The 27,776-nt window shown below is 44.3% G+C and overlaps 1 protein-coding gene across 1 annotated transcript; it reads right to left on the minus strand.

Moving 5' to 3' along the window:
- Nucleotides 1–2,100: 2,100 nt before the first annotated feature.
- On the minus strand, nucleotides 2,101–27,155 carry ELL (elongation factor RNA polymerase II; the record flags this gene model as incomplete). Its single annotated transcript, XM_010194651.1, has 11 exons — nucleotides 2,101–2,205; nucleotides 3,095–3,139; nucleotides 4,044–4,215; nucleotides 6,039–6,105; nucleotides 8,738–9,245; nucleotides 12,251–12,347; nucleotides 15,190–15,314; nucleotides 18,311–18,564; nucleotides 21,410–21,573; nucleotides 21,881–22,002; nucleotides 27,108–27,155. Coding segments are annotated over 11 exons (1,707 nt in total), but the record flags the coding sequence as incomplete, so codon positions are not given.
- Nucleotides 27,156–27,776: the final 621 nt, after the last annotated feature.

Below are 27,776 nucleotides of genomic sequence, written 5' to 3' on the forward strand. Positions count from 1 at the left end.
GGCCCAAAGCTCCTCGCCGTTAACTCCAGCTTTCCCTGCAAGGAGGGAGCCTTTTTGGGAATGCCCACGAGAGAAATAGCTCCCGAACCTCGATCTGTCTCGATTCGGAGAGGAAGAGATGGGACGAAGTGTTCCCCAAGCCCAGGGATGCTCCTTGGGACCCGAAGGACCACCTGGGACATCGCCTCTCCTCCACCGGGGGTGGTTGTGCAGCCCCACAGGACGCGGCTGTGTTGGGGCTTCGGCTCCAAGCAGGGGATGGCAAAGTCCTGGCAAGCGCCGGACACAACGCGGGGACAGAAACTCAACATCGCAAGTGACAAAGCAAAGCGGTGGCCCTGGCCGGACGACGCAGCAAAACTAACCTAGCCAGAACGGAATTATTATTATTAATTTTTATCTTCTTTTTAATACAGCAGATGGACCCATATTTTATTTTTTGGGGTGGAAAAAAAGGAAAATACTCCTTGTGTAAGAACTGTTTCCCTCCTTAACTCTGCCATTGCACTCCTTCAAAGGGTGAAAGGCTCCTCAGTGCAACCTCCAAGGGAAGGAGACGCCGCAGGAAAGCAATCCTTTACTTTTGGGATAAATGGAAGCGGGAAGAAGTCAAATCACACAGGCTGGCAGGATTAAAAGGGGAAAAGGGAGAGAAAGAAATAGAGTTAAAGGACACCTTTGTGCTTTTTGGCGTGTTTCTCACACCCTGGCCATACTCTAAAAATGTTCCCTTCAAGTCCAAAACACAACAAATAAAAAAAAGAGAAAAAAAATGAGGACTAAAGAAGCTGGCTAGATAAAGCACACCAGTGGAAGTGACCCGCATGGGAAAACGCTACCTTACTTCTCTCACGCTCCGAGAACGATTTGCTGCTGCTGCTGCTGCTGCTTTGGAAATACACAAAAAAAACAGAAGAAAAAGGCATCGTGCCCCCCCACCCGTCCTCTCTTTTGGGTCAGCACAGGTAATAAAGTAAAATAACTCCTCTGAGTAACTACCCGCTAAGCCGCAGTAATACTGCAGACGGGAGACAGGAAAGGTTCTGAAACACTCGGCCTAAAAGGAAAAGGGAGGCACAGTTTTAGAAAAAGATGCTTTTTTTTTTTTTTCTTTATACAAAAATAGACCACAGTCTCATTAGCGATTACGAAAATTGGCTGCCTTGGTATAAAATTAGAAAAGTCAAAGACAGACAGGTCTCGATCTTCCCAGCACGGGTACTTGGAGGTGAGCGCAGGCAGACGGGACCGCGCATGCTGCAGGGGCCACTGCAAAAGCCATTTACGCCCACAGCTTCTGAATGCACAAGCGGCTAAAGAAAGCAATTTTAATATTATTTTCCCCCCCTTTTTTTTTTTCTTTTTACACGAAGGATCCACCTCTGCCCTGCACAAGGCCCTGAGTGCAGATCCCCTCCTACCGCCACAACCGCCTGACGAGAGCACGCACCGGAGAGGCCGAAAGCGGGAGCGAACAAGGAGAGCGCTGGGTACGTGGTGCGTTTAACACGGAGCTGTACTGAACCACACGGAGGTGGTTACTGAACCTGGCGCTGCGGAGAGCAGACAGCTTTTGCATACGAGCAGTCGCAGAGAAGGAGGTAACCGAGCAGCATTCCAGTTCCTCACCATTTCGAAGGACAATTTGTAACCCAGTGGACCCGGGCCAGGGGCAGTTACACTTCATGCCAAACTTTAATCCATGAAAACTACTGATTCTTAACCTTTGGGAGCTTCGTTCACTTTAGGCAACTTTTCCCTTAAGTGTCAAACGCTGGCTTCAAATAAGCAGGTTATTTTTTTTTTCTTGTCTTCTTTTTTTTTTCTTTTTTTATTTCTTTTTTTCTTTTTTTCTCTATTTGTTACATTCCAACATTCAGAGAGGCTAAAACTCAAGAGGACCACACCGGGCTTGGGACAGATTCGGCATCGTAAGGAATCCTCACATTCTTCAACCACGAGGAATTAATGCTAGTCTCTGAAAGGGATGGAGTTGTATAAAAGGGAACGTAACGTCCAGGTGATTTTAACTTTTTCTCCTTTTTTTTCTTTTTCTTTTTTTTTTTTTTTTTTGCCCTACCCAGTCCAAATCAGCGGCAGCTAAAACTGCTGTTGGTCATACTCTGCTATCAGTTTTTTAATGTGAGCCAGTTTGTTGTGGAGGTATTCGCAGCGGTTCTTCTCTTGGCTGTAATTGGGGTTAGTCTGTAAAGAGAAATGAAAAGGCAGCGATGGGAGGCAATTCTTCAGAAACAGGTGACACCCACAGTGGACCCAGACAAAGCTATTAGACCTCAGAGCATGGAAAAATGACAGAAAAATGAAGTTTTTCTAGCTGGAGGAATAGATACCCATTTAATATGGACCTACTCTGGTCAAGCAAGGCAAAAACCACAATATCATTGATAACCAGCTCCAGGAGCCTCAGCACAGGGAAATGAGAGCACCCTGAGCTTTAAAACAAAGATGAACTGCAAACACACAGGGAATCTCTCCAAAAAGCTCCCAAATCCCTCAGGACAACGAGACTCAGGGCCGTATTTGTAGATTTTAAGAAAACCAATCCCCACCCCTGGTGTACGGATGCTGCGGCCTTGGCACCTCTACCTCATCCAGAGAAATCCCAAATCCCTCATCAACAGCTGTTGCTTGACATGTACATACAGAAATGTAAAGTACTTTGCATGCTTCACACACCAAAAAGCCCCGCTGAGGCCCTCAGGAGACCCAAGTGACTGTACCCAAATCACTCCAAACACCCCAGGACACCCCAAACCTGGAGCATCCACTTAGCGCCCAGCCTGTGCATCCAAACACAAACTGTTCTTCCCTCGAGGGGAAAAAGGCAAATTTCACACATCTCATTCCTGTGCCAGCGCCCCACTGACACTGCTGGGTGCTGCCCAGCGTCCAAGCAACAGTCTCAGTTCCCCTGAAACCCTTTCTGATCCAGCAAGGGACCAATTTTTGGACAAGCTTGAGCTGAATAAAGATCTGCTAAAATGTTCCAGAGACTGGGTTTCTCACTTGGCAAATACCCATCCCTTACAGGCACCACCCAAAAGCCTTTTTATGGCAGACTATTTGTACTTACCTTTTTAATTTTCCGATATTCCTGTAAAATTTGATCATGGATGTTCTAAAAAGGAAAAGATGACTTATTATCTTCAAAAGAGCCAACACCCTTGCAACCTACTGCAGTGGCAAGCATTTACTGATGGCCCGATATGCTAATTTCTTCCAAATACTGATCAAAATCTAGTCCCAAATCTACTCCATGACCTCCCCTGTGAGATCTGATGGCTACAACCAGCCCCAGTGACTCCATACTGGTACTGACACCAGAAGCACTGGGACGATCAAGCCCCATTCCCCTACCTGTAACAGGCACCTGGGTTGGCAGGATAATTCCCATTTCCTCCACAGCTCAGACCGATTTTTTCCCGAAATATAAAAAATAATTCAGTGAGGAGTCACTGACTTTCTTAAAGGATGCTTGAGGGAGGCAACAGTGCTCAGTACAAGAGGTGCTCTGTAAGAATCTGTTTATTATACTCACTGAGACTTACTTTCTTGAGATAATGAACAGCTAAAGCTCTTTTAAAATCACTCTGACAAGTCAAATAATGCTACATTATTACGATCAAAGATTGCAGCACAACAGATGACCCTGTACTAACTTCCCTTCCAGCCCCGATACGCTACCATATGTGCGAAGAGGAGTTTGCTGGCTGGGATACACTAATAGCTTCCAGCAGCTTTTGGCTAAAGATGCCAATTGTCTCGCTGAGGCCTTTCCCTGTCAACAAGTACCATGATGTGTGCTCCTGCTCCAAAATGAAACAGCACAGAGCTGTTTTAGGAACAGGCTACAAAACCATCAGCTGCCTGCACGTTCGGCATCCACCAGTTTGGGGCTATGGGTAGGACATGTTTTAGACACCGACCCATCCCCAACAGCCCCATACAGAATGGCCTAAACGAGCCATAGCGTTACCACTTGCAGAAATAGCTTTTTTTGACTGATATATTTCTGGCTCTACCTTATATTCTTCAGAGCCCTGCAAAAGTTGCTTCAGCTTGGCATCTAACTGCGTAAACCGTCGAGTTATCCTCTCTATCCGGGCGTGCAAGTCTCTGTACTCGTTGTATTCTGCGTTGAAGTCGTTTTTGTAACTCTGACGCTGCTCCGAAGAGGAAATGGCCGCGTATTTTCTGGAGGGAGAGTAATTTAGTTAACTGGTTTAGTAGGTCCTCTCTCCAGACAGCCCAAATACTGCAGGGCAAAAACCAGGACAAGAAATCTACCAGGTGACTGCATTTGTAAACAAAGTCTCTCACAATTTGCATTACAGTAGCACAGAGGCAGTTGTCAGGAATTTTGCCTTGACCTCAGTGTAACACAAGAATTGCTTGCTTCCAAAATCCCCTATCTCTGCCAGATAGGGTGGAACACGCAGGTACAGCAAAGCCTGCGTGCAGCTGAGAGTGTAGGAGGACCTTCAGATAGCACCACTACAGCTTTTCCAGCTCCTGCTGCCTCGCAGAACATGGAGTTCTGCATCTGTGCCAGGCCTTGGAACAGCAGCAAAACTCTGCTCCCAGTGCTGCGGTCTTTAAAGGAACACAAAAAGCGCTCAGCAAAATGCCCACAGTACAGTTATGTGGCAAACCATGGCGAATATATTCGCCACTACCTTCTGAGTATACCCAACGTGGACTGAACACGAGCGCTCATGTTTAACAGATGTGCCTTTGAGGCCCTTGGGAGTTGTTCAGCTCACAAAAAGCCATCAAACCTGGCATTTTGCAGAAAGCCCAGCAGTCGGTCCTCTCTGATAGTAATACATCTTTTTGTGGGTGATGACTCGAATTTGCCACCTTACTCTGCCTGCAACAGTGCCAGCTCGGTGCATGAATATGTATAAGCTAATTTAGGTATGAAATTAAGGGAAAACTTTCACTCTTAACCTAAATGCTCTCTAGACTTCAAGAACTGCCTCCTTGCTAGGGGTTGGTATAAATAAGCATCTACACAGGATACAGTACTATGAGATAAGGAAAACCAGAGGGCCCAGAAACCTTCCAGGATTTCTTTGGAGATGGACTGAGGAGCTGTAATATCCCTCTAAGGGAGGGATCAGCACATTTGTTGCAAGAGAAAAAAACTCCAGCCATCCACATTCTTCTGAATGGCACCAGAAAAGCCAACTCCAAGCAGCTGCTTGAGGTTCATCCAGCCCAGCAAACCACAGTTTTGCAACCATGCAAACTCTGTGTGTCCTCCAGTCAACCCAGCGACTGCTCCTGCAGAGCCAGGACTGAATTCCTCCTCCTCCATCATCTTTCCCCACGGTGCGATTGCAGCGTGGCCAAACCAGATCCGATGGCATTAAAACCCCAGGCTGAGACACACACAGGGAACATTACCCCCAACTACACCTCTGTGCTATCGCAGAGCTTTGCTTGTAGCAGGGTTGGCTTTATGCAGAGGGGTTTTTGTGCTTCAGCAGACGAGTGTATTGTTTAGTTAACCTCAAGGGTATCTGATTAAAAAGTCAAGAGGTGAAACAGCTCGCATCCTAACCCACAGGTTGTAACCTCCCCAAGAAAAGTATTCCCTGGTTTATGTAGATTATCTCTGAGCTGGGGAAGAATTAGCAAACCTCTCAAAATCCTTTCTGGCTCCATCTTCCATGACATGAAAGCAGATCATTTCCTCTTTATGTTACCAACTGTAACACGGAGATGTTTAATCCTTTCAAACCCCTTCAAGGTATGCAATGTTTTTTGAAGAACTTTAAAAACTGGTTTGTAGGAAAATAACCTCTAACTCCACAAGGAGGTAAAGAACAGAGCTGATACCAAATTCAACCTCAGGAACTATCCGCAAAGTAGGATTTACTTTTCTGGTTTTCAAATCACCGTACAAAGTTCTATCCAGTAACATTAAAGTCCAACAAAAATCCCCAGTACATTGTGACTGTTGGCTTGAAACACGATCCCAAAGTGATGAAGCATCTGATAAATATACTTACAATAAATAATCTGGCATTTCTGAAGTTGATGTTGGTACACTAGAATTATTGCATGTTCCATTTAAACCTGAAAAAATAAAAACTTGTTTATAGACAAACTTTAAAGCTCTATGCAATTAAGCTTCAAATTCATAAGCTTATCTGCGATGCACAGTTTTATCAAATTCTAAAGGATCTGTGTTTTGCTTTGAACTGACAAAGACAGAAGATCCACAATAAGGTGAGTAAAACTTCAAAGTTCTTCTAATATCTGTCTGTCAGCAAAACAATATCAACATCAACCAATGCACAGAGCAGCAAAAATTCCTAATTTAACTGGTTTATAAATGCTGCCAGCAGGAAGGGATAACACCGATATCAACTGCTAAACTGCAGAACAAGTTTGAGTTCAGATGAGCAGAGTGGAGCTGAGCAATGTGAGCATTTTTTTTCCTTCGCTATATAGATTCCTACTGTTAATATTCTGGATTTCTATAGGGTACAGCAGAGAGGTTTACAAGAAATTCAGCTTTTTCCTCACGTAGCCCTACTTCCCTGTAGACAAATCAAAGCAGTCTATGTCCTGTGAAGCTGAAGAAATATGAACTGAGCAAGGCTCAACTAAGAATATTTAGGAGGTTAAGTGAAGGGACCAAAGAGCTCAGGAGGAACAGGATTCTGAATGGGAACCTGAAACAAAGCCACCCTCAACCTAAACCCAACACTGCATTGTCAGTTTGGATGAAGAAAGCAGATGGATACAGGTTTAAAAAGGAACATTCTCATGAACTGGGTATTATGCCAAAAGCCCTAATGAGAAAGTCAACTGCATCTGAGAGAAGGCGGCAAAATAAGAGGCGAGTGGCAAAGCCTGCAAAGGATTTAACTCATCTGCTTTGTGAAATGTGTTTCCTCTTCCCAAGTCTGTCCCTCAGAGCATGCAGTACCTCCATGGCAGATATTTGCAGACAATTCTGCTTTCGTCCTTACCTGACCGCCAGTGTCAAAGGTGCAGAGCTTGGTAAGGAAGGTCTGGGTAAGGAAAATTGTGGAGAAGGGAGGGAGAAAAATAGGGCTTATTTTGCCTATGAGTGCCACCTACTGACTGGGAAAGGACCCCCAAGGTCCCTCCATCACCTCCTGAACAAACCTCCCAGCAGAAAACCTGTCCCGGGGGGGGCTTGGTGAAGGGGCCAGCCTTTGCTGCAGACAAAAGGAGCAGGATTAGGCCCATGTTATCCACATAAAGTAAGGAAAAGAAAGAAAAGATCCCAATTCAGATGCCGCCACTGACCACATCCTGTTTATGATTATTCCCAAGTCCAGCTCGGGTTCGTTACTTCGCATACATCAGCGGTGCAGCAGGAACAAAACCCGACTCCTACCAAATAACAAAGAGCCGGTCACTAAACTGCTTTTAAAGCCAAGGCGATAAAGGGTCAGCAACTTTACGGAGAAAGAATTTGGGTTATTTTGGCATAGGGACAAAAATACACATCAAGAAAAAGAGAATGGGTGTGTATCTATCCACTGCCATTCATGACACAAGGTACATGGGGAAAAACAACATATTAACAGAAAAACCTAGGACTGGCACAAAAGTAAGACCAAAGTAGAAGATGAATCTGAAGAGCGTGGTTCTGCAGTGCCACGCAATGATCACAGCGATGGACTGCCATTACAAACCACTGTTGAGCCATCAAAACGCATTTTGTAGGTGCTACAAGACCGCGGGGAAGGTGGGAGCTAATATCACATTACCCTCCATGCCCTATGAAGCTGTCCCTTTCCAAGAACCCGACAAATTAGATTCTGTTTCAAGTTATTGCCATTTTTGAGCAGAAATTGGAGGATTTTCACACATGAAGAGGAACTTAAGTGTTAGAAAGTAGTAGACAAAGAAAAATAAGATGGATCCAAAAAGAAATTTAACAGATGGGGACTGCAATATTCCTGGGAGATGTCCCACCACTCCAGCGAGTTATAAGAAACCCCAAAGCAGCAGAAAACGGAAGTGTTGCGGGCAGTGGCAAGGGAACGAAAGGATTAACCAATATACATTCACTGTTCTGACTTCTAAGAGTGTGTAAAACTGATTTAGAAATATACTGGTTTGATGGAAAACATTTTCATTGCGTGTCAACAGGTAACAGATCCACTGTTGTGTCAGTCCCTGAGAAACTAAATTCAGGGTAAGAGTGGGATACAACAGGGAAGCTCTGAAAAAGCTGGTTGTATACTGCTGGAGCAGCATTTATCACAAGAGATTTATCTATAATTTCTTTCGTAGCCAATATTAAAAGCTTTTGTGACTAACTTTTCATTACCGAGTTAAAAATCAATACCACAGTCAGCACAATACCAAACACCAACAGAGGAGCTGTAAGTAATCAAGCAGCGCTACTTTTTCCAACAGATCTTGATGTCTACCTTTCATCCCCACATATTAATATGGCTTTTAATTTAACCAGGAGAAACATGACACGGTCTGAGGCAGCTCCAAACAGCACGAATGGTTAAACAGGAAAAACCTGATATCCTCTTCTGAGAGGAAGCACATTTGTTGATTTGGAGGTAGGGACAGTGATATTATTGCGTTAACCACAGTCTCTGCAAGCGGACATGTAACCTCTTTTCTCAAATGGATTTAGAGCAGAAATCACACACTGCTGGGATCAATATTATCTTAGCACAAGAGGCACCTCTCGGACTGTACATACCTGTGACCTGTTCCTGGGAAACACTACCTAAGTCAGCATTTTTTATTACTTCACAGTCCTGCTTCTCCTCTTTGCACTTCTCTTCATTTTTCTTCTCCTTTCTCTCTTTTTCCTTGTCTTTGTGCTTTTTGGATTTTTTCTTGCTTTTTACATATGAGCTGCAATTGTGCTTGCTCGTTTGGGGACAGTCTGTCGGTACGGGATGTGTCAGTCTGTCAGCCGGCTCCAGGTTCTCACAGTCTCTGCCGTTGTGGGTCAGGTCGTTGCTGACATCCGAAAGGGGATCGTGAGGCCTCGGCAGCTCCAGCACCGGGAGGTTGGAGCTGGAGCTCACCGACTCCGGCAGAGGCGGCGGCAGGGCAGGGGCTGGGGCTGGGGCAGGGGTGTCCTTCCCGTTGGAGGAATTCAGTTTCCCATTGAAGGTGGGTTGAGTTCTGTGAGCCAAATGCGAGATCCTGGGCTTTTTGTTGGCCAGGGGATCGATAAACTCCAGAGGCTGGGATCGTTTCTGGGGAGGGAAAAGGGAAAAAAAAAAGGAAAAAAAAAAAGAGTAAAATCAGATCTTGGAAGTCTTTATAGACTACAATTTTGGCTGCTGTTACCACTAGGTGGTGATGCGGTAGCAGAGAACAAGGGAGCACTCCCAGAAAAAGAGCCCTGCTATGACCCAGAGCTGCCAGCAAGTGGCCCAGCTCCTGCACTGGTCCTGGACTCATAGCATGGTTTTGGTTAGAAAAAACCTTTAAGATCATCGAGTCCAACCACCGAGGTTGGACTGCCAGATCCTACAGTGGCTGATCCATGCCCAAACTGCTCCTCCACAACCCAACAGTCACTCTGGAGTGCCTGGCTTAGAGGAAACCCCCCCTACATCAGCAGTCATTGACCTCCTGCACTATTCATGCTCAGGCCACGCAACCCACCACATCTTACTTCAAATTCAGCCCTTCAGAAGTAAAACCCCATCCTTCACCCTCCCCCTGTCCCAGTCATTTAGCAGAGGATAGAAACAACCATAAAAACATCTCTTTTGGTCATGGTATTACATTTAGAGCACCTCAAAGTCCCTGGGAAGGAAAGATGCGCTCAGACCTGTGAAGCATGGAGGGATTCACCAGTTCTGCATTTTATTCCCAACTGATTTTACCAACTCTGCAGCCAACAGCTTTGCCCTTGCAATACCCCTCCTTCCTCTTTTTGAGAAAGAGGCATTTCCCGGAAGAGGTAAGGAAGTGTCAACTGTTCAGTTCTGAGAATTTCAGGCAAAAGAGGATATTTGCAGCAGTTTTAAAAGCCACATCACATGGAGCAACATGACTTGAATATCCTCTTTTTAAATAAAAACTGTAGAGAAAGCCAGTGGTTCCCAACTGTTCCCATCAGCCCTACCTGGACAGTCACAGCCAGGGCTTGGAGCAGCTCCGTGTGCCCACAGCTCCCAGTCTGCAGTTACCTATGGACTGTGGGTTAGCCCAGAGATGCTGCACCATGGAAAACCCATCCATCAATTGGCAGAAGCCAGAGCCAGAAAGATCAACGGCTGTCGGACTCAATCCAGCCTCAATCAGCCAAAATTACCTTGGCCAGCCATCAGTGCAGCGGTGTGTGCCTGCCTGGCACCACCGGGCTGCAGAAAAACTCCAAGGGAAGATTATTTAGTGCCCAGAGGAAAAGAAGAGATAGTTCTGGTTATTTCTTTTGGATATTTCATTGTTTTCTTTATGTGTCAGACAGAGCTGCGATGCGTTTGCAAATGAAAATGTTCTATTGCAGAAGTGCCAGAACCACTAATTTGTCCTGTTTCCCCCCAGTTATTATTTCTCTTTGCTAACCCTGGGGTCTCAAGGACTCTGCTCCATGGCACGAATCCTCTCCACCTGTCAAGGTAACTACGAGGAGCTGCTCTCAGCACTGCAGAGCTCAAGGCGCAAGGCCAGCACGTCCAACCGGCTGCGCAACATCCCTGTCTGCCCTCCCAGCACAACACACGCAGTGTCCATCTCCCAAAAGGAGGGGCTGTTCACTGCAACTACAGCTCTCAGAGCAGGCGACAGCTCTGCGACCTCCCATCTTTTACTCACCTCTCTCTAAAGGCAGCAAATAGCAGCGTCAGCAACGCTACCTCTTGGATTACAGGGTGGTATATGCATGCAGTATCTGCTCTGTCACGGTGCTTCTTTGCCTTTGTTCCACAACTGAGCTTTCCCAAAATATTCTGCATTCCACTCTACCAAACCCCAATCCTCTGCTGAGATTGTGACCATTCGCAGGCCATACTTTCTCTAAATAGCAACTACAGCTAGAGACGGTGGCTTACAACAAGAAGCTGTCTGTTGTTCACCGTCTGACACAAGAAGCACTGCTGGAAACATTTATATTCCACATTCGGCTGTCCCTTTTCTAGATCCGCACCAATCAGCCACCCAAAATTTCAACTGGGTCACCTCAAGACATCAGAAACAACCCCTGCAGACCTTTGCATCTTTTAAAGTACGTACAACCGGAAGTTGTTCAACCTGTATTTTTTCAGAATCTGGTTAAGCAAAACCCCAAGACCAGCCTCTGAACTGCATTGTGTCTTTTCAAGCAAACTTGAACCAAGGGGATCATGCTTTTATTCACCAGAAACATGCCCACAGCAGAGCAGGAGGGGATACGGAATTAGCTACCTGGCAAACGAGTCGCACGGTTCTTGTTCTCAATCAAGAGCTGCCTTCCCCTCGCTGCCAGAAAGCACGTAATTTCTTTACCTGCTAATATTCTTTGCCACTAATCCTCAGTGCATCTGTCCAGACAAGTAGGCATTACACATTCCTTTGGCAGGAGGAGAATAAATACTCAACTTGTCTGGGCTGACCCACAGCAGAGAAAGGAAGCCGGCATTTCACAACGCTCGCAAGAAATGCCTGCACTGAGAGATACTACGAGGAGTTGGGACAAACTCTGCTTAACACACAAGTAAATGCGGCTCCTTTGCAGTTCATTATCAAGGAAGAATGGCTACAATGTGCTTTTCACAGCTTCACATGCTGGCATCTCAACAAATCAAAGAGCAGACCAACCTGCCCCTGATCTCTCCTGGCAATTAAGTTGCAAAAGGTCATGGTTTTTAATAACTCAGCTGTGTTTGGGAGCTACTTATTACTGCTTCATTCCAGTCAATTATTACTAATGAGTAAAACACAAGCTCCTTCTCCCAGGAACTCCAAGAGGGATGTAGGCACTCTGAGAAAAATACAGCCCTTAAAACTAAACCTAAGACGCTGACAAAGATCCTCCCCGTAGACCATCACTGAACCACATCCAGAGAAGAAACAGATGCTGAGGATGCCCAGAATGAAACTCTAAACTGAATAAAAATGGAAAAAACCCAACAAGGTTGACCCAAGAGCCTCCAGCAGAGGTGGTTACAGTGTGAGGACACGCTGAACCTGGATCTGTGTCCAGCAATCAACGCCATCGAGAGCAGACAGTGCTACCGAGAGCCAGCACCCTTGGACTGGGGTCACCCACCTGAGGAGGAGAGCTGGAGTTCACGGTGTCTTTTGGGGGGCTCAGGGAAGGCGCCTCTCCTTGAAAACCGCTGCTGTTCTGCGGCTGACAGAGTTTCCTGAAACACAGAATTAGGGGTTGTTCAAATCCCGCACTTGACAAGCCAACTGACGGCATTTCAAACCTTCCTGCAGAGCAAAGAGGCATTTTGTGGGCTCAAAGTCTGCTTGAGGATGTCATGAAAATAGCTCGTTCAGGCACTTACAGTTTTGGTCTCAGAAAAAGTCTAGGAAAAAGAAACTACAGGAAAATATCAATTAATAACATATACTAATTGCTGATTTCTTTCTTGCCTTCCCACAATTTTTGTAAACCTCTGTGAATGAAGGTAACACCTTGGACTGACACTGCCGGTGTTGCGGCAGGTTGAGCTATCAGACACAAGTCAGGATCCCTTACTGAGGATGGAACTTAGTTTTCTGACAGTTTTACCTCTTTTCACTTGAACTGCTGACGTGAGTATTACAACAAATAAATTACAAACTTAGAAAAATGATCCATACACAGATTACTAAAAGCTGGCACTGAACTTTAAAGCATATGGGACATAAATTAAAATACAGTTCAATAAGCAGAACATTATTTAAACTAATTTCTGCTGAGTTTGCCTCACCCAGTTAAAATTGATTCACAAGAAAATTCAGAAAGCAAGCGGACCGAAAAGGGGCCGAAACTTAAGTTCAGATGTGGAGGAGTAACTTCTCCTACTCATCAGCACCATTAAAACGACATTTGACAGGAACAGCAGTCCTTTTTCAGGAGCAAACCCCTCTGGGCCCAGGAAAAAGCAGGGTTATAACAGGAACCATTACAGTATTATTGGTCCACTAGGATTTACATTTAAGGCTTCATAAGAATACTTTTAAGTTGCATCATGCAAAATAGCGTTACTCTGGCCAGAATTTGCGGTATTTGACAAACATTAGAAACCTCTTGTAGCAAAAAGAGTGCAATTCAAGTTATTCTAATGACTTAATTCAGCGTTAATTCACATTCACGCTATGTATCTCCACTCTCCACACTAAGCCTTGGAGTAAAGTCTCCCAGCTTTACCCTGCTCCTGCCACCAGCCCCATTGCCTGTGTATTAATCACCCAGGAAAAACGAGTGTTGCATCAAGTTGCAGCTGTCAAGCTGAAAAAAACAAATACTCAGGGTTAAAGGTTTTAATGAACCAGCTCTGCAGTCACTTTGTGGTGACAAACCACAAAGGTTGTGCTGCCCAAATAACCAACATCAAAATTCTTCCGCAGGAGGCTGTAATCAGCTGTAAAGCGCACACATTTTTCAATCATGGGGAAGATTACTTCAGAGATAGAGCCCCTGACTTTTACAAGATTTGCTTTCAACCCGAGCTTGAACCTTGGGCCGTATTGCAGCAACATTCGGACGTCTGCAGTTTCACCCCCGTTTTGGCTTCGGTTGCTGCTTTGTTTAATTTTAGTTAGAACAACCTCAACAGCCACGGATCAGCTCAAGAACAGCGCTCAGGCTGCGAAAACAGGAAGGGGAGCAGCGATATCCCATAAACACCGCAGTGAAAGTGGCTTTTAGGATGCCATTTGACTCGACTTTGCAACTTTGTCACATCTCCTAACATCTTAATTATAGATTTCATTAACTTTTTTTTTTTTTAAAGATGACTGCTTTCAATTCAGCGGCTCTTGTAACAGCAGGAAAACATTGCCCTGCAACGGCGAAAGGCTGGAAAACACAAACAGCGTGAGGGTTAGGCTCAGACAGGTGCTGTTAAATACAGTTTGAGTATCTGCAGATGTGCTAATTATTGCAGGCATTGAACCATCAAGTGGCAAACGGACCCAAAAACCAAGAGGACACCGAAGAATTGGCTGGATCCAGGCAACCACGCAGGCGACCGCAGCCTCCGACGTCAAACCCTACGTCTGGTGCCTGTGCCCTTTTTGCGAGTGTTTTTCTGCTGTCTCCAGCCCTATATGTTTTTTTTCCATTCTGTAGCCTCATTACCTGCACTGGCCAAGTGGGTCTTTGTTTGTACAGTTGAATACATCCTTTCCAAGGTCTATATTTAAACCTTCACATAACTGAATGCCACAATTCTAGAAGAAGCGGTAAACATTGCATTCTGTAGGGAGAAATTCACTTTTTTTGAAAGCCATAAAGATTGCATGGCTGCTGTATTTTTCCATTTAATTATAATTCAACATCAGGGCTGTTTAAATGAGTTTGATTTTTCTTCAGCATGCCAAAGCACTTCAAGTGCAAGTTTCTGTTGGTTTAACAAAGTCTCATCTCCAAAGCCAACTGTGCTTTTAAACCACGGAAACTGTTCAAACAGAGCATGCTCTACTTAACCAGAAACACGGTAAAATAAATCTCAAAAACAAAACAAGTCAAGTAAAATCTCTATCTGCAGTACAAAACCTGTACCAAGTCAGTACAAGCACACTGAAAACCCAGCAGGGGAAATATAAATGCTAGGAGGAGAATTCTCCTTCAGAGACCTGGGAAATTTGCTTGCTTTCCCTGATGCCTGCCAGCCAAAAGCTTCCAAACTTGGAGGCTTCACCTAAGGTAAAATATCTGTAGGGGAAAAATATCTTCAGCAAATAATGAGTCAAAGTTATGGCCTCAGCTAACTCTGTTAAGGGCTATTTTCAGGAGGGAACGTGAGAGCAGGTACCCCTTGAACAGTGGGGTTACACCATACAGGCAGCAGGACAACCCAGGACCATCTGAAGAGTTTGTCCACCTCGATATTCAATTTCAGTCAACTCCTACAGCTGCCTGGATGAGAAACAACACTCAACTTACCCTTCTTCTACTGACTTCAGTTACTCTGGTTTATAGCAACTGACCTGGCCCAGTGTTTTCCAAGCTCCAGGTGGTATCAGAGAAAATAAATATTAGAGATTAATTACCGGACAAGTATCCTCTTCAGCAACTGCTGATCTCCTTCTGAGTAGCCAGGCCAGTCCTTCTGCACTTCTTTGTATACACAATCTTTCAGTGTGAAAGTGCTGTCCTTGGCACTCAAATTTGCCACCTGAAACAAAAGTAATTAAAAAAAAATGTTGTTAGGGTTAAATTTTCTCACTTGTTCTAACAAAAGAGATTTAAGATGCAGGCAAAAATCTCAGCAAACTTAGCAGCAGCTAGTGGTGACAGAGAACAAATAAGAAACTTTATACTTCAGTTCCTAATTATTTAGAGTACTTAAACTGTGCCTTTCCTCTTGCCTTGTCACTGCAATGGTTTCTTATGAGTTTCCAGAGTATATCCAGTTTACTGGGAAACAAGTCATATCTAACCGATTATTCAGTTGGATAGGCTGGAGTGGTACAAGAACAGTTTGTGTAAATATGTGGAAATAAACCCTGGCAGGAACAGGCAGTTCACTTATCACACCCGTCCGATAGCTAAAGCAGAGCCGTTTATGAGCTGATAGAGGAACTCTCGCAGCGATATTTTGGTTGACGATAGCCAGAAGATAAATTTCTCACTAACAAGGCAGCAAAACAGGCGACAAAGACACTTTCTCAAGGAGCAGCGAGGAGACCGCGTTAATGACAGCGTGTTAGGGAGTCTGCAGAATATGCTGCATTGGGATCATCCCCTGGATTTTATGGAGAACTTTTCCAAAGACTTCTTCAAGGCAAAAACAAAACCTGCCATTTCCCAGCTGATAACCAGGGTTTTCACAGGAACGCATTGCACCTAAACCATATGCTGCAGTCAGCTCGGTACACTTGCATAAGAAACTCAGTGACATTTCATCCAATTCTATCATCTGTAGTTTCCCCACAAAACTCTGTGTGGTGCCTACACGGATGGGAAACACTGCTGGGACTGGTAAAATTGTGTTAGAATGGAAACAGCTTGTTAAGAGTTATCCCGCTTTAATCACAAACACTGCTTGACTGAAAATTTAACTTCTTGCTGCTGGCTGCACATCTGAAAAATACAATTGGAGCACAAACCAAAAAGCTTTCACAGATCCTGTCTACGTGAACCCTTCTCTAGTGATTGAAGAGCACTGTTAAGAAGGAAAACAAAGCCTTAAATTTGATTTTATAAAAGGGATACGGAGGCACAGGTGCCAAATGCTATGCCCACAACTGGCAAAGCCAGCAATCACATCCCAGATTCATGGCTTCACCGCTCCCTTTGAGGACTGCGTTACATTTGAGACTGGAAGATGCTTTTATTCAGTCAGCAGAGATACTGTGCATCTCTTTAAGGATTAGCATTCTCCATCACTTGCACCCTTCAGAAGATGGTGGTGCTCATGAATTTCTATTGTCCACACAGCAGTAAGACAGCCATGAAAGAGTGAAAAAGTCTTGAATTAAGTGAAGATGCTGTTAATTCTACTTTTGCTTTAGGGAGCATACGACCCAATACTAAAAACCTCTAAATTTAAAAGCAAAAAGCTGCAGAACTCATATAGCAAAGCTCTCCTGATAAGCGAAAAATAGAAAGCAGAGTTATCAGTTTACATGACAAACACTTTGTTTTTCCTTTCAGTTCTGTCAGCTTTCCAAAACCCTGAGCCAAAATTCAAGAATAATTTGAGCTGTGTTTTACATTTAGATCTCCCGGTAAACATGCCCATGAGACGAGAGCAAAGCCAGGTTTATTTAAAAAAAAAAAAAACTAGCTCAGAATTTCTCCGGTTATGGCTTCTTTCTACAGCGGGAAAGACGCTGCTCGGCGAGGCCTGGAGCCCAGGCACAACAAAAACAACCCCAGTTTTCTCTGCACAGAGGCTGAGAGCTGCTCCCTCCTTGTTTTGCTGCTGTGGGACTCTGCAAGCTCCACCCCCAGCCTCCCAAAAATAGAAACCTTGCAAAATGAGGCAAAAAGGCCAGCGGGAACACAGAGTCCTACGAGGGATGCAAGAGTACAATGAACCCACACCTAGATGGATTTAAACATGCAGCTTCAACGCAGGCTGTAATTTTTAGCTTATCTGCGTCTGCTTGTGGATGGGAGCCCTGGTAGCGCCAAAAGGGGATTAAGTTTACGAGCGATTTACATTTTACAGCCAAATCAGCATTTAGCCCAATCGGGCCGATGCTGCGGACACTGCCCAATGCACCGCTTGCCTGCTAGGGGTTTGCGAGAGCATCAATAAAAGGTGATTATCAGAAACGGTATTTCTAATATTAAATCTATTTATAGCACTCCAAAGGGTGCTCAGAAGAATTTTAGAGCTGCAGGAAAATTAAGGATTAAAGTCTAGGGAAGGAGTAAGTTGTGCCAGCAAAATCTCCATGTTCGGTATGACCTGCCCTGTGCCCTTGGGCAAATGAACTCCTCGCTGTGTCATGCTCTTCAGCTATGGAAAGGAGGAAAATAAAACAATCCTATACAGAAGGGGGCAGCTGCAGTATTTAAATAAATACCCAGGATGTGTTTGGCACTGCGCGAGCAATAAAGGTATTCACTGCAATTCCTAAAATGGCACCTTCAATATGACTCAAAGTGTTAAGAACTGATTCAGCGTGGAGACAGCTTTCACATTTGAAGTACAAATAATATGCTTTGCAAGAGGCTGCATGATCCTCACACCCAACCAGTTGTGCTGCTAAGCTGGAAGGGCCTGGGTCTGAACAATGCAAAGATGTAAGGCTTGGTAGAGAGGGACATATTTTCCCTTAACATAGGAAAAACTGCATGTATCAATACAGAATGTGTTCCTTTATGTCCACGTTAATAACAATATACAGATTTATACGTTATAACAAATCAGCTTGTTGATCTCCTGTTAGATAATTCTCCCCATGACCAACCAAAAGTGTTCCTTCCTCTAAAGTAACTGATATGGTGAGCCAAAATCACACAGCTCAGAGCATGCACCTAAATGCAGGCGTGCACACCTGAGTCTTCTACCTCCACCAAAACAGTAACAGGAATTGCAAACTTCTTTGGAGAAACATTCAGCTGCAGCTTTGAGACACACGGGTTACGTTCAGGCTAAAACAGAAGGGGACACCCTTCTGAGAAGGCATTGCCCTTTGCCTAAATGAGGGCACAAACCTGTTGCAGAAGGTTGTCCAGCAAATCCTTGTCCTGCTGAGAAAGTCCATCCTTCTGCAATCTGAGAATAAGTTCAGGTTTCTTATAAGGCTTTAGTGCCAGTAAGTGCACGACCCTATCCTTGAAGGGTCTCTGAGAAATGGCGCTATTGCCTCTCTTTATTGCACTGGCGAGGTTGACTGGAGTCGGGCGCTTCCTGGAGGGGACGGCATCGGAAGCTCCTGGCGCAGGTTTGCGCACCTGAACCTTTTTGCCTAAAAATGAGACGAGAACAGTGAAGTGCAGCAGTCACCTCGCAAAGGCTGTCAAAGCACATATGGGGTTCATTGCAGCAGCTGAAGTGCCAGAGGGTGACAACGAAGGACAAACAACCAGCACACCCCATCCGTCCCCATGTGCTGCTGGATCGAGCATCCCGTGAGTGTTATGATTCGTGACAAGCTTATAACAAGTAAACAGCAACACCAAGCTCTGGAAACCTGAGTATTATTGGCCACAAGCTCACATAAAGCTCTCTTTGTTTGCCAGCTTTTCATGTATCCCAAGTGCACGTATCCCCACTGCTAATCTAACCATTTTCCCCCTTCCCTGTGAGAAGAAAATTCAGCATTATTATGTAGAAGAGTCAAAATATGGAGTGGAAAGACCAGAACTGGTCAACGAGCTGCTCCCTGCTGCTGAGCTCAGCAGAAACACTGCTTCAGCAGATGTTCCTGCTTTTCGAACAATAGGAACTTTATGGGGCCGGGTCCACCTCCCTTCCCCCCGCCAAACACAGCCACATGAATGGGGTCGAACAGTGATGCATCGGGCTATTCATTAGCGTGCTGTCTATTCTGATAAAATAACCCCTTCCGCATCGTGGTGGCAACCGCTTTGCCCTCCAATGACATTTATGTGCATGTGAGAACATAAAGATATCTCCGAAGTTCATCTCGAGCCCTCAGAGGCAGTTCCTCAGCTCCATCCCAAATGTGGTTCTTGGTTGCTGACTGTATTATACAAGAATTCATTTTTCCCATTCCTACTGAAAAACAGTTTTAACTGGAGCCCTCACACAAGTCCCCCCATCACTTACTAAATTGCAAATCAAAGGGTTATTGCTATTTTGAATACAGAAACAGGTCACAAAGCCAGGTCTCTGCTACCAAAGGCAAAACCAGCAAATCGAAAAAACCAGAATTTGTAGTTTCCAAGGTCTAAACCACGGAGGTGCAATCAAGAACCACTTCGGTTCAAGGACATCCAGCATTTACTGCTGAACTGTGGAGGTTTATTTCAGCACAGCCATTGCCCACTGCTAGGGAGCAACGTTTTCAACTGAGTCATCTGAAGATACTGGTGATTGTCTGCAGTGTTTATTTTACTGAAATGGAGATTGCATAACCAAGCCCCCATTTCCTGGCTTTTTATTACGCACCGATGCAAGTAAGTACAGCCCACCGTCAGCAGGAGAGGGAGAAAAACAACAACTCGCACATTAAACATCCCAGAATTCAGATGTCAACTGGACTTGGTTTCCAGAAATGGGACAACAGAAGATTCATCAGCTTTCTAGAGCTCCCTTAATTCCTGCCAGGTCATGAACAGCAAAAACACACTGGGACATTTCCACTTGCGGCTGGAGCCAAAATGTGCAACGATAGGAAGAGAAAAACCTGAGTTAAGCCAGCACACGTAGTCTTTTAAAATATTTATACACGTGTGTATGTATAGACGTATATACACATCTAGTGTATATATAAGCGCACACATCCTCCTACAGACCTATCAGCTATCTATTTACATACATATTGGTTCAAGTGTTAAGTGCACATCTATACTGTTCTGGTGATCTCCAATTTCGACATTTCCTATAAATTCCTCCCCATCGGAGCTGCCTGGAATGACTCCACTGCTGTGTAAGTGCTGAGCTCCGTGTTCTCCTGGAAATGTAAGAGCCAGGGTTCTCCCTGCAGCCCAGCCCGCACTGGAGCAGCCGATGGTGCTGGCATCCCAAATACCTGCATGTCCCACAGACTTGTCCTTGCCCAGGGCTCTTCCTTCTTGGACCAGTGCTTTCCTCCTTGTCTTAAACACTGACATCTCATAAATATATATATACAGCATGCACTCCACTGCTCTTTACATAGTTTTACCTCCATTTCAGAGCAGTAAATGTTTTAGTGAGAGTATTTTTACGTCCAAAGCTTGGCTCTATCTTTCCAGGAAGCAATTTGCTTTGAGAATCTTCTCAACTAACAACTTCATGCACTTACTGTAATGTTCTCAAATAGAAGCTAAACAAAATAATCTTTCTAGTCTACAGGAAATCAATGCATTTCCTTCCTGATCACTATCTCATTTCTCAGCTTTGAGCACTTGGCTGATAAAACAATGAGTCAGGGTCAGCTCTACATTTTGCAACTCACCATTCTCATCACAGACATCCTCTGAGAAGAGGCAGCCTACACATCACGTGGGCTGCAGAAAAAACAGCTGGCTCAGGAAGAAAATCCAAAAAACCCCAACTCTGCTTTCTGGTTAATATCTGTGCCCTGAGTCTGTGACCAGGCTGAGGTTAAGCAAGGACCTGAGCCCAAAGCCAGGTCTCTGCAGGCTCCTCCTGGAGCTCACTGATGCTTACCACAGTTTTATTTCCACCCTTACAATTCTGGTTTTGTTTAAACCTGCAGTCAGCAGCACTGCTTTAGCCTCTTTATTAACTGCTATCTGCAGTCTAGATGTTGCATGTTACGGTCTCAAGTGTGGGTGCGCGCCAGATGTGTGGCAATGGCAGCGGGGTACATTTTAGCTGACTTTGCTTGGAGCGCAGGCGCTTCTGAGGGAGCAGCAGAGCGCTCTCAGCATCACAAACGTGAAATAATGCCAGAGAGCGATGTGACTGCACACAGACAACCCTCAGCGGCCACGCAAACACCACCACACATGTTTTAGGGTGAAGATGGAAGCTGTGAAGAAGTCACAACACAAGGAGAGCGGCACCCTAATAAATGAGGTACCCATAAGGAACTATCAAATACTTATTAAAGACTTTTATGGTCACATGTGACTGAGAAGCCAATGAAGATGGCACCCCCAAATCAAGCTGCTGCTTACCTACGTATCTCCCCCCAGGCTTAATGACTATCGCGCTCCGGCTGCGAGTCTCCTCCTCTGCCTGTGCCATGCTTTGCCTCGCCTTCTGGTAGGAATCATCAGTAGCACACACGGTGATCTTGTCCTGTATGCTTCCGAGGCAATCCAAATGGATGTTGCCATTGCTGCAAGAGAAACGCAACAGAAAAGATACTCCCAACACTGCAAATGGGCACATCTCTGGCACTTACGAAATAACTGAGACTGCATTAGCCAAATAACAGGAGGGGACAGAGAGAAGCTATGAAAGGCAAACCAGCTATTCTGTGAGTGCCTCCTTACCCAAATTTACACACATACACAGCCAAATAGATTAGAAAGACTCTAAAAAGAAAGAACAGGTATTAAGTTTTGTTCAGGTTTGTTAGGGGAAGGATTCTGCAGAAGATGAGGTAAAAAAAAGGGTAGATGTTCTTGTGCTGTACCACTCACCTAGAGACATACTGCTGGATGCAGTCAAAACTCCCTTGAGGGCTGTCCTTGCCAATATTTGAAAGATAAAATGTGAATGTCCGCACTTCCGTGGGTCGATCGGGCCTTGGGATGGCGATGTGCTGTTTGGAGGGAGAAAACCATTGGTCATTTGGGTGGCCCACACTCACACAAAATTCACTTTTTCTGCAGTCACTATGCCTTAAGCCATTTTGTGACCTACTGCAAGTAAAGCACATGGATTACTGCATAGACTACAAGGAGTAAAGAAACTACAAGAAGGATTCAAGTTAGCAAAACTGAATGCACTGAAAAGATAAAGTAAGAGGTAGACAGATGTAAAACAGCCAAAAAGACAGCTATGTCTGTAACAGAACAGAGCTGAGCCGGCGGCTTCGCTGCCCTTCAAAGCAGAGCCCACAATAATCTTGTTCTAGGAATCTGACCCAATTCTATTGATTCAGGCTCAAAACAGACTTGCTACTGCTGTCTATATTCAATTTAAAGCAGTTGAGACTTGTTTCTTTAGAATTAGTGATCCAGCACTAAACATAGTACATGGCAGGTCGCTAGGTAGCATGCTTATTCTTTTTTAAGAGATTATAATTCCATAACGAGATTTCATGGCTCACAGTAGTGTGACGCTGCTGCTAAATTAAATATTTAATCAAGCATTAAGTGTGCTCTGCAGACAACTCACAGCAATCCACACTGTTTATCTCCCCCCAGCCACTCATTTTCCAAAAGGGAAACTGCTTCCCCTCCACGTTCAAGATCCAACATAAATCTCAGCATCCGAGCTCTACCATCACATCAATATTTGATAATTAAGATGGCTTCCAGAAAATGAGACAGAAGGAATGTCAGCTCCAACCTATTTTAGGCTACGCTTTACCACACTGATTTATATTTACCCAGATTGCCACATATACGCACAAAATCTCTATGCCTAGCGAAGCGGCATCCACAGATGACTGTGCTCCAGCAAAGGGGACAGGAGGGGTTTTTGGTGGTTTCCCATTGCCCTCAGCTGTCTGCAGCAGCCTGGAAACCCAGGGCACCCATGCACTGCGCGAAACCACAGGGATGTTCCCAGCATTGGCACAAAACGCCTGCGTGACCCGCGTCAGACTGCTTTTTCCATCTGCTCCCAGTAAAGACCAGCTCCAAACAGACTGCCCTTCTTTGAGAAGCCAAGCCAAAACACCCAGGCTCCAGCGATACAGGAGGATGAGTTATCCCCTGCCCTGTCCCACTGTCTGGATCTAAAAATATCTGGGAGCAGATCTGGTGGCGATTCGGGCAGCGCTGGCTGAGCCCTGTTATCTCCGTGGCCAAACGTGCACCGACGGCCTTGAGCCCTTAATCTGTCCCAGCACCCTCTGCCCCCACCCATCCAGGGCAAATAAAATTCTCCTCTGCTTTATGACTGAGCCGAAAATATGCACGAAGTCCAAGTTATACCCACAGGAAATTGTGGACAATATTTTACTTATTTTAATAACTTATTAATTATTTTATAGTTGGCACTGCTCACTCACTAGGAGGTAAATGTTGTGCTGCACGCGATGGGTTTGTAAAATATAACCTGGAGGATGCAACCAAACCATGTATTCACGTACTAAACCAACTTCTTTCTAGTTCCTGATTCACCATTATTAAAAAATAGCAGCTCAGAGCCCCAACTTTGGCTTTTTTGTAGAGTTTCTGCATCTTCTTCAAATGAGACAGGAGCGAGAGGCACTTCAGCGTTAAACCTTGCTGGTTCCAGTACTGAAAAGTGCAGCATATGCAAACCGGCCGTTATCTAGGAATTATTTTTAGCTGAAACAGAAGGTTTCAAGCCACCAAATCAGCATGGTAACTGCGCTTTGAGGGAGCCCTAATTTTGGTGCCGGGTATTACACCAGTAACCATAGACACTTAAAAATAGCTCGGGACAGATGTGACTTCTGGTTTTTTTTTCTTTCAAGTAATATTCATCTGTGTACGGCTCACGCCAGGCAGCAATTTCACCTTCCTCTATTCGTACCAGCACAAGTTCACCCCAGCAAACATGGGAAAATGTCATACTTTCCAATAACAGTCGTATTTAAGAAAGCTGCATGAACACACGTGTACTTGGCACCTGAAGGTGGGTTTTTTCCCCGCTATTTCAGTTCTTGCCCTAGTCCCCCCAGTGAACACCTGCAAATTTGACCCAACCTATTAAAGCAGAAGCATTTTCAGCCTTTCTTGTGAAGTTATGCAATCCAACTATCCCGTTTGTAACACTTTGGTACCAAAGTTCTTAAATTCTAATTAATGCGCATGCTGAAACAAGGAAAATGCTCCAGACTCAACATAAAGTTACAAAAATATCCAAGAAGATCCAGTTCATGATGAAAAAGCAACAAACAGATGCTGCTCTTAAGGAATATCCAGGTAAGTCCCACTTTAGTACCTCAGAGTAACACTCTGCTAACGACAACCTCGTTATTACTGTTGAAATTCTGACTATAACACAGATTATTGCACTGAAAAAGGAATTAACAGAACCAGCACTGCTATAAATGCACGTATCCCAAGGCAAAGATAATTTCCAGGCCACGGTTTGTAAAAATTCTCATGAGATTTGATCCAGACCAGGATCCATGTAGGAGGTTTTGTCCCCTGTCACCAAACTATCTGATTTATTTTGGGTTAAAACCATCAACATTCTCCTTTCAGCACCTGGCTGACCCTGAGCTTTATTTCTGGCCAACTCCCTTCTTTCTTTAATTACAGTATTAAAAACAGGAGTTGTTATCTGTGTGTCAGGAGCTGGGAGTATCCTTGACAGCATTCATTAGCCTAACGCTGGGAATAGGGGAAAAAAGACGCAGAGACAGCAATTTAAAAGCCCCACAAATAATGAGAATCAACAGGTCAGGAGGTTTCTAGAGAATTAAATTAAGGAAGCAGCAGTTTGTTTTAAACTCTTATTTTATGTCCTGCTTCCCCCAGTCATCGAGTACTTTATGTTTTTCGTTCTTGTAAGAGGGATATCCACACAGAGAAGCCACATTTAAAATCTATCCCTGGACACTGCTTTAAATCTCACCGACATTTGTGCTACGCACAAAACCTACCAGCCTCCAAAGTTAATGGGAAATCTCCATAGCAACACTTATGAGGAAGGCAACAAAATGGGGAACTAAGGTATAGCGGAAGAAAGTTTATTTTAAATATTCTTAAATATTCTTATTAATAAATATTAAACATTATCGCTAACAAATATGTTTTAATGTAATCATCTGAATTTCAGAACTTAATAAATGACTGAAATTACCTTTTCAGTCCAATCTCTGGGATGCTCAGTCCCTTAAAGCAGGGCACAACCCTGACATATACCAGACTTCAAAGCAGATGCTTACGCAGCTGCCAGCTTCTTGTCATACCCAGGAAAAACAATAATAAAAGGCTAAAGAGCTCGTTCTGTCTGCCCCAACTGAACTGCATCTCACCTTCTTCAAAGCTCTACCTTTGGCCTTTACTCGACAGCGCAATTAATTAAACAGCTGCAAATGAAGCAAGCGGAGGTCAGTTCCGTCCATCCAGCGCAAGGCCCCGGCTCGAGCAGGGCTCAACGCTTCGCTCCCTGAATGGCGACGTCGGCTGCAGGGGCGCTGCTCCGCTCCTTCTCCATCCAACCTGGGCTGGAATTACGGATGAGCGGAGGTTCTTTCACCAAAACCTCTTCTCTGCAAGTCAAGGGCTTAAATACCACTATTTAATGGTTAAATTCAGTATTTAGTTTTAATTTTTTTAGCATGAACTGCATAATTTTTAATTTTTTAAAGCTATTCTTTTAAGAACTGTAATTTTAAAATAGGTTTTTCTGTTGGTTAACCTGAAAATGCCCGGGTCTGTATCAGATCCATGTGAAACTCGCAGCAGCTGAGGGTGCTGGAGCATTTTAAGCTGTTTTGACTCATTTTGCTACATTTCCTTCCAGGAGGAAGATGAAGAGAAGAGGCATTTCTAGACCTTAAGCAGCTTTACAGGAAAAGTTGGGTGCTCTACAAAGGGAGAGGAAAGCATCTGCAGTCGCCTTTGCTTTTTTATTCCATGCAAAGCTGTTTGCTCATCTAATAGCAACAAACCACACGCCCTGAAAAAGGCTTCCTCGTCACTCGCTTCTAATTTTGCCAAACTTCAGTTGCAGATTTTTATCTACACTTTCATGCTGAGCTTTCTGGGAAGTTTAATTGTAAATAAAGTAAATTAAAAAAACCTGGAAATTGCTCCTTCCTTTACTTCCCAGGACAAAAACATTTGTATTTTTCTTCTTAAGTTATGATAACAATCACCTCTTTCCTGCTACATTTTGTTGGAGTACCATGCGCTATCAGCAAGACCAATATCACAAAGTAAAATATGGGCAAAGAGAAATGTGCTGGACCTTAACGACTACTTAATTCAAGCCTTTTGGAACGTTTTATTGCGCCACCACAAAAAGTTAAGGGGTTATTTACAGCTGAGTTCAGGTTCTTGGAAAAAAAACAACATTAAATTCCCCTTCCTTAAGCAGAGCGCACCTTTTTGTCTCTAAATGGCATTTTTAAAGTTCACTGAAGAGTTACTTGACTTTACCAATTAAATCTGACGCTGTCAGGAACCGGTGTGACAGACTGTTTCGGGCAGCTATAAATACCTTGGGGGAGTTCAGGCATCACAACAGGAGTTAAAAAAATAAAATATATATTTAGTATATAAAAAACCCCTTTCGACACTCACAGAAACTGCATACATGTTTTAGATGGGCACATTAAATACAGCTCCAGCACCGACATCATAAATAATTTGGACCCAAAAAGTCTTGTTCCCAGTTCACCAGACTTGGCACGGCGTTTCTTTGGGATAGGGATGAGTTTTCCACCACTGCTGCACCCACCACGGCAGCGCCATTGATTCCTCCCTTCAACCCACCTTAAAGACTCAATTTCACCACCAGCAACACTCCGCGTTGCTCTGGTTTTAGCAAAGTTAGAAAATAAATGGGGGAAAAAGTTTTTATATAGAGATAAATCCATGTAATCAATGAGCAAACGCCCTTTCCTGGACCACATCTGCACTTCACGTATATCTCAGAAAGCAGAGCATCGCTCTCTGAACTGCCATAGCATGGACATACAGAAGCAACGCCCTATATTAAGTGCATTAAGCCAGTAAAGAACTTTCCAAGGTAACACATGAACAAACTTACCCCTTGGCTTCCTTGAAATTGGATGACTGGCTTTGATGTCACGGCATCCTAGGAAAAAAAATGTGGGAGAAAAGAATAAGTATTGCCTTAGAGAAATTTAAATCTTCAACATTCACTGCCAAAAAATACTCAGCTTGATATATATATATCCCCTCGCTCGCTCTCTGTGTGTGTATACACACACACACACACACACACACACATATATATATACATAAAATATTTTTTGAAGGAAAAAGGTTCAGGGAAGTATACAGAGTGAGAAAATACAAAATCTCCTGAAACAGCGATGTGTACCTAAAGAAAGGGATAAAACTGCAACGTCACCAGTGGTACCATTACTTCAGGAGAGGAACAGCTCCAAGATGACACCCAGATGGGCCCTGCATGGTTTCTCCTGACCCCTAAACCACATTTTGGGCCCTGAACAGCGCAGCTGTGGCTCTTTGGTGCTTATGTAAGGTTTGAGTTAAACAGTGGATACTTGAGGGGAAAATTTATTGCAGTTCTAGGCCCAAGAACACGCTAAGGAGATTTTTTCCAATAGAAAGCTGGCAATGCACTGGAAAAGCAAACGGGAACTTTATTGCAAAATCCTGCTGTTACATTGCCCATTTCAACAATCGGCCTCTTCCTCCATAATAATTTGCTTACATTTCAAAAAGTCAT

Source organism: Mesitornis unicolor, unplaced genomic scaffold, assembly GCF_000695765.1.
Source record: "Mesitornis unicolor isolate BGI_N332 unplaced genomic scaffold, ASM69576v1 scaffold1301, whole genome shotgun sequence".
NCBI lineage: Eukaryota > Metazoa > Chordata > Aves > Mesitornithiformes > Mesitornithidae > Mesitornis > Mesitornis unicolor.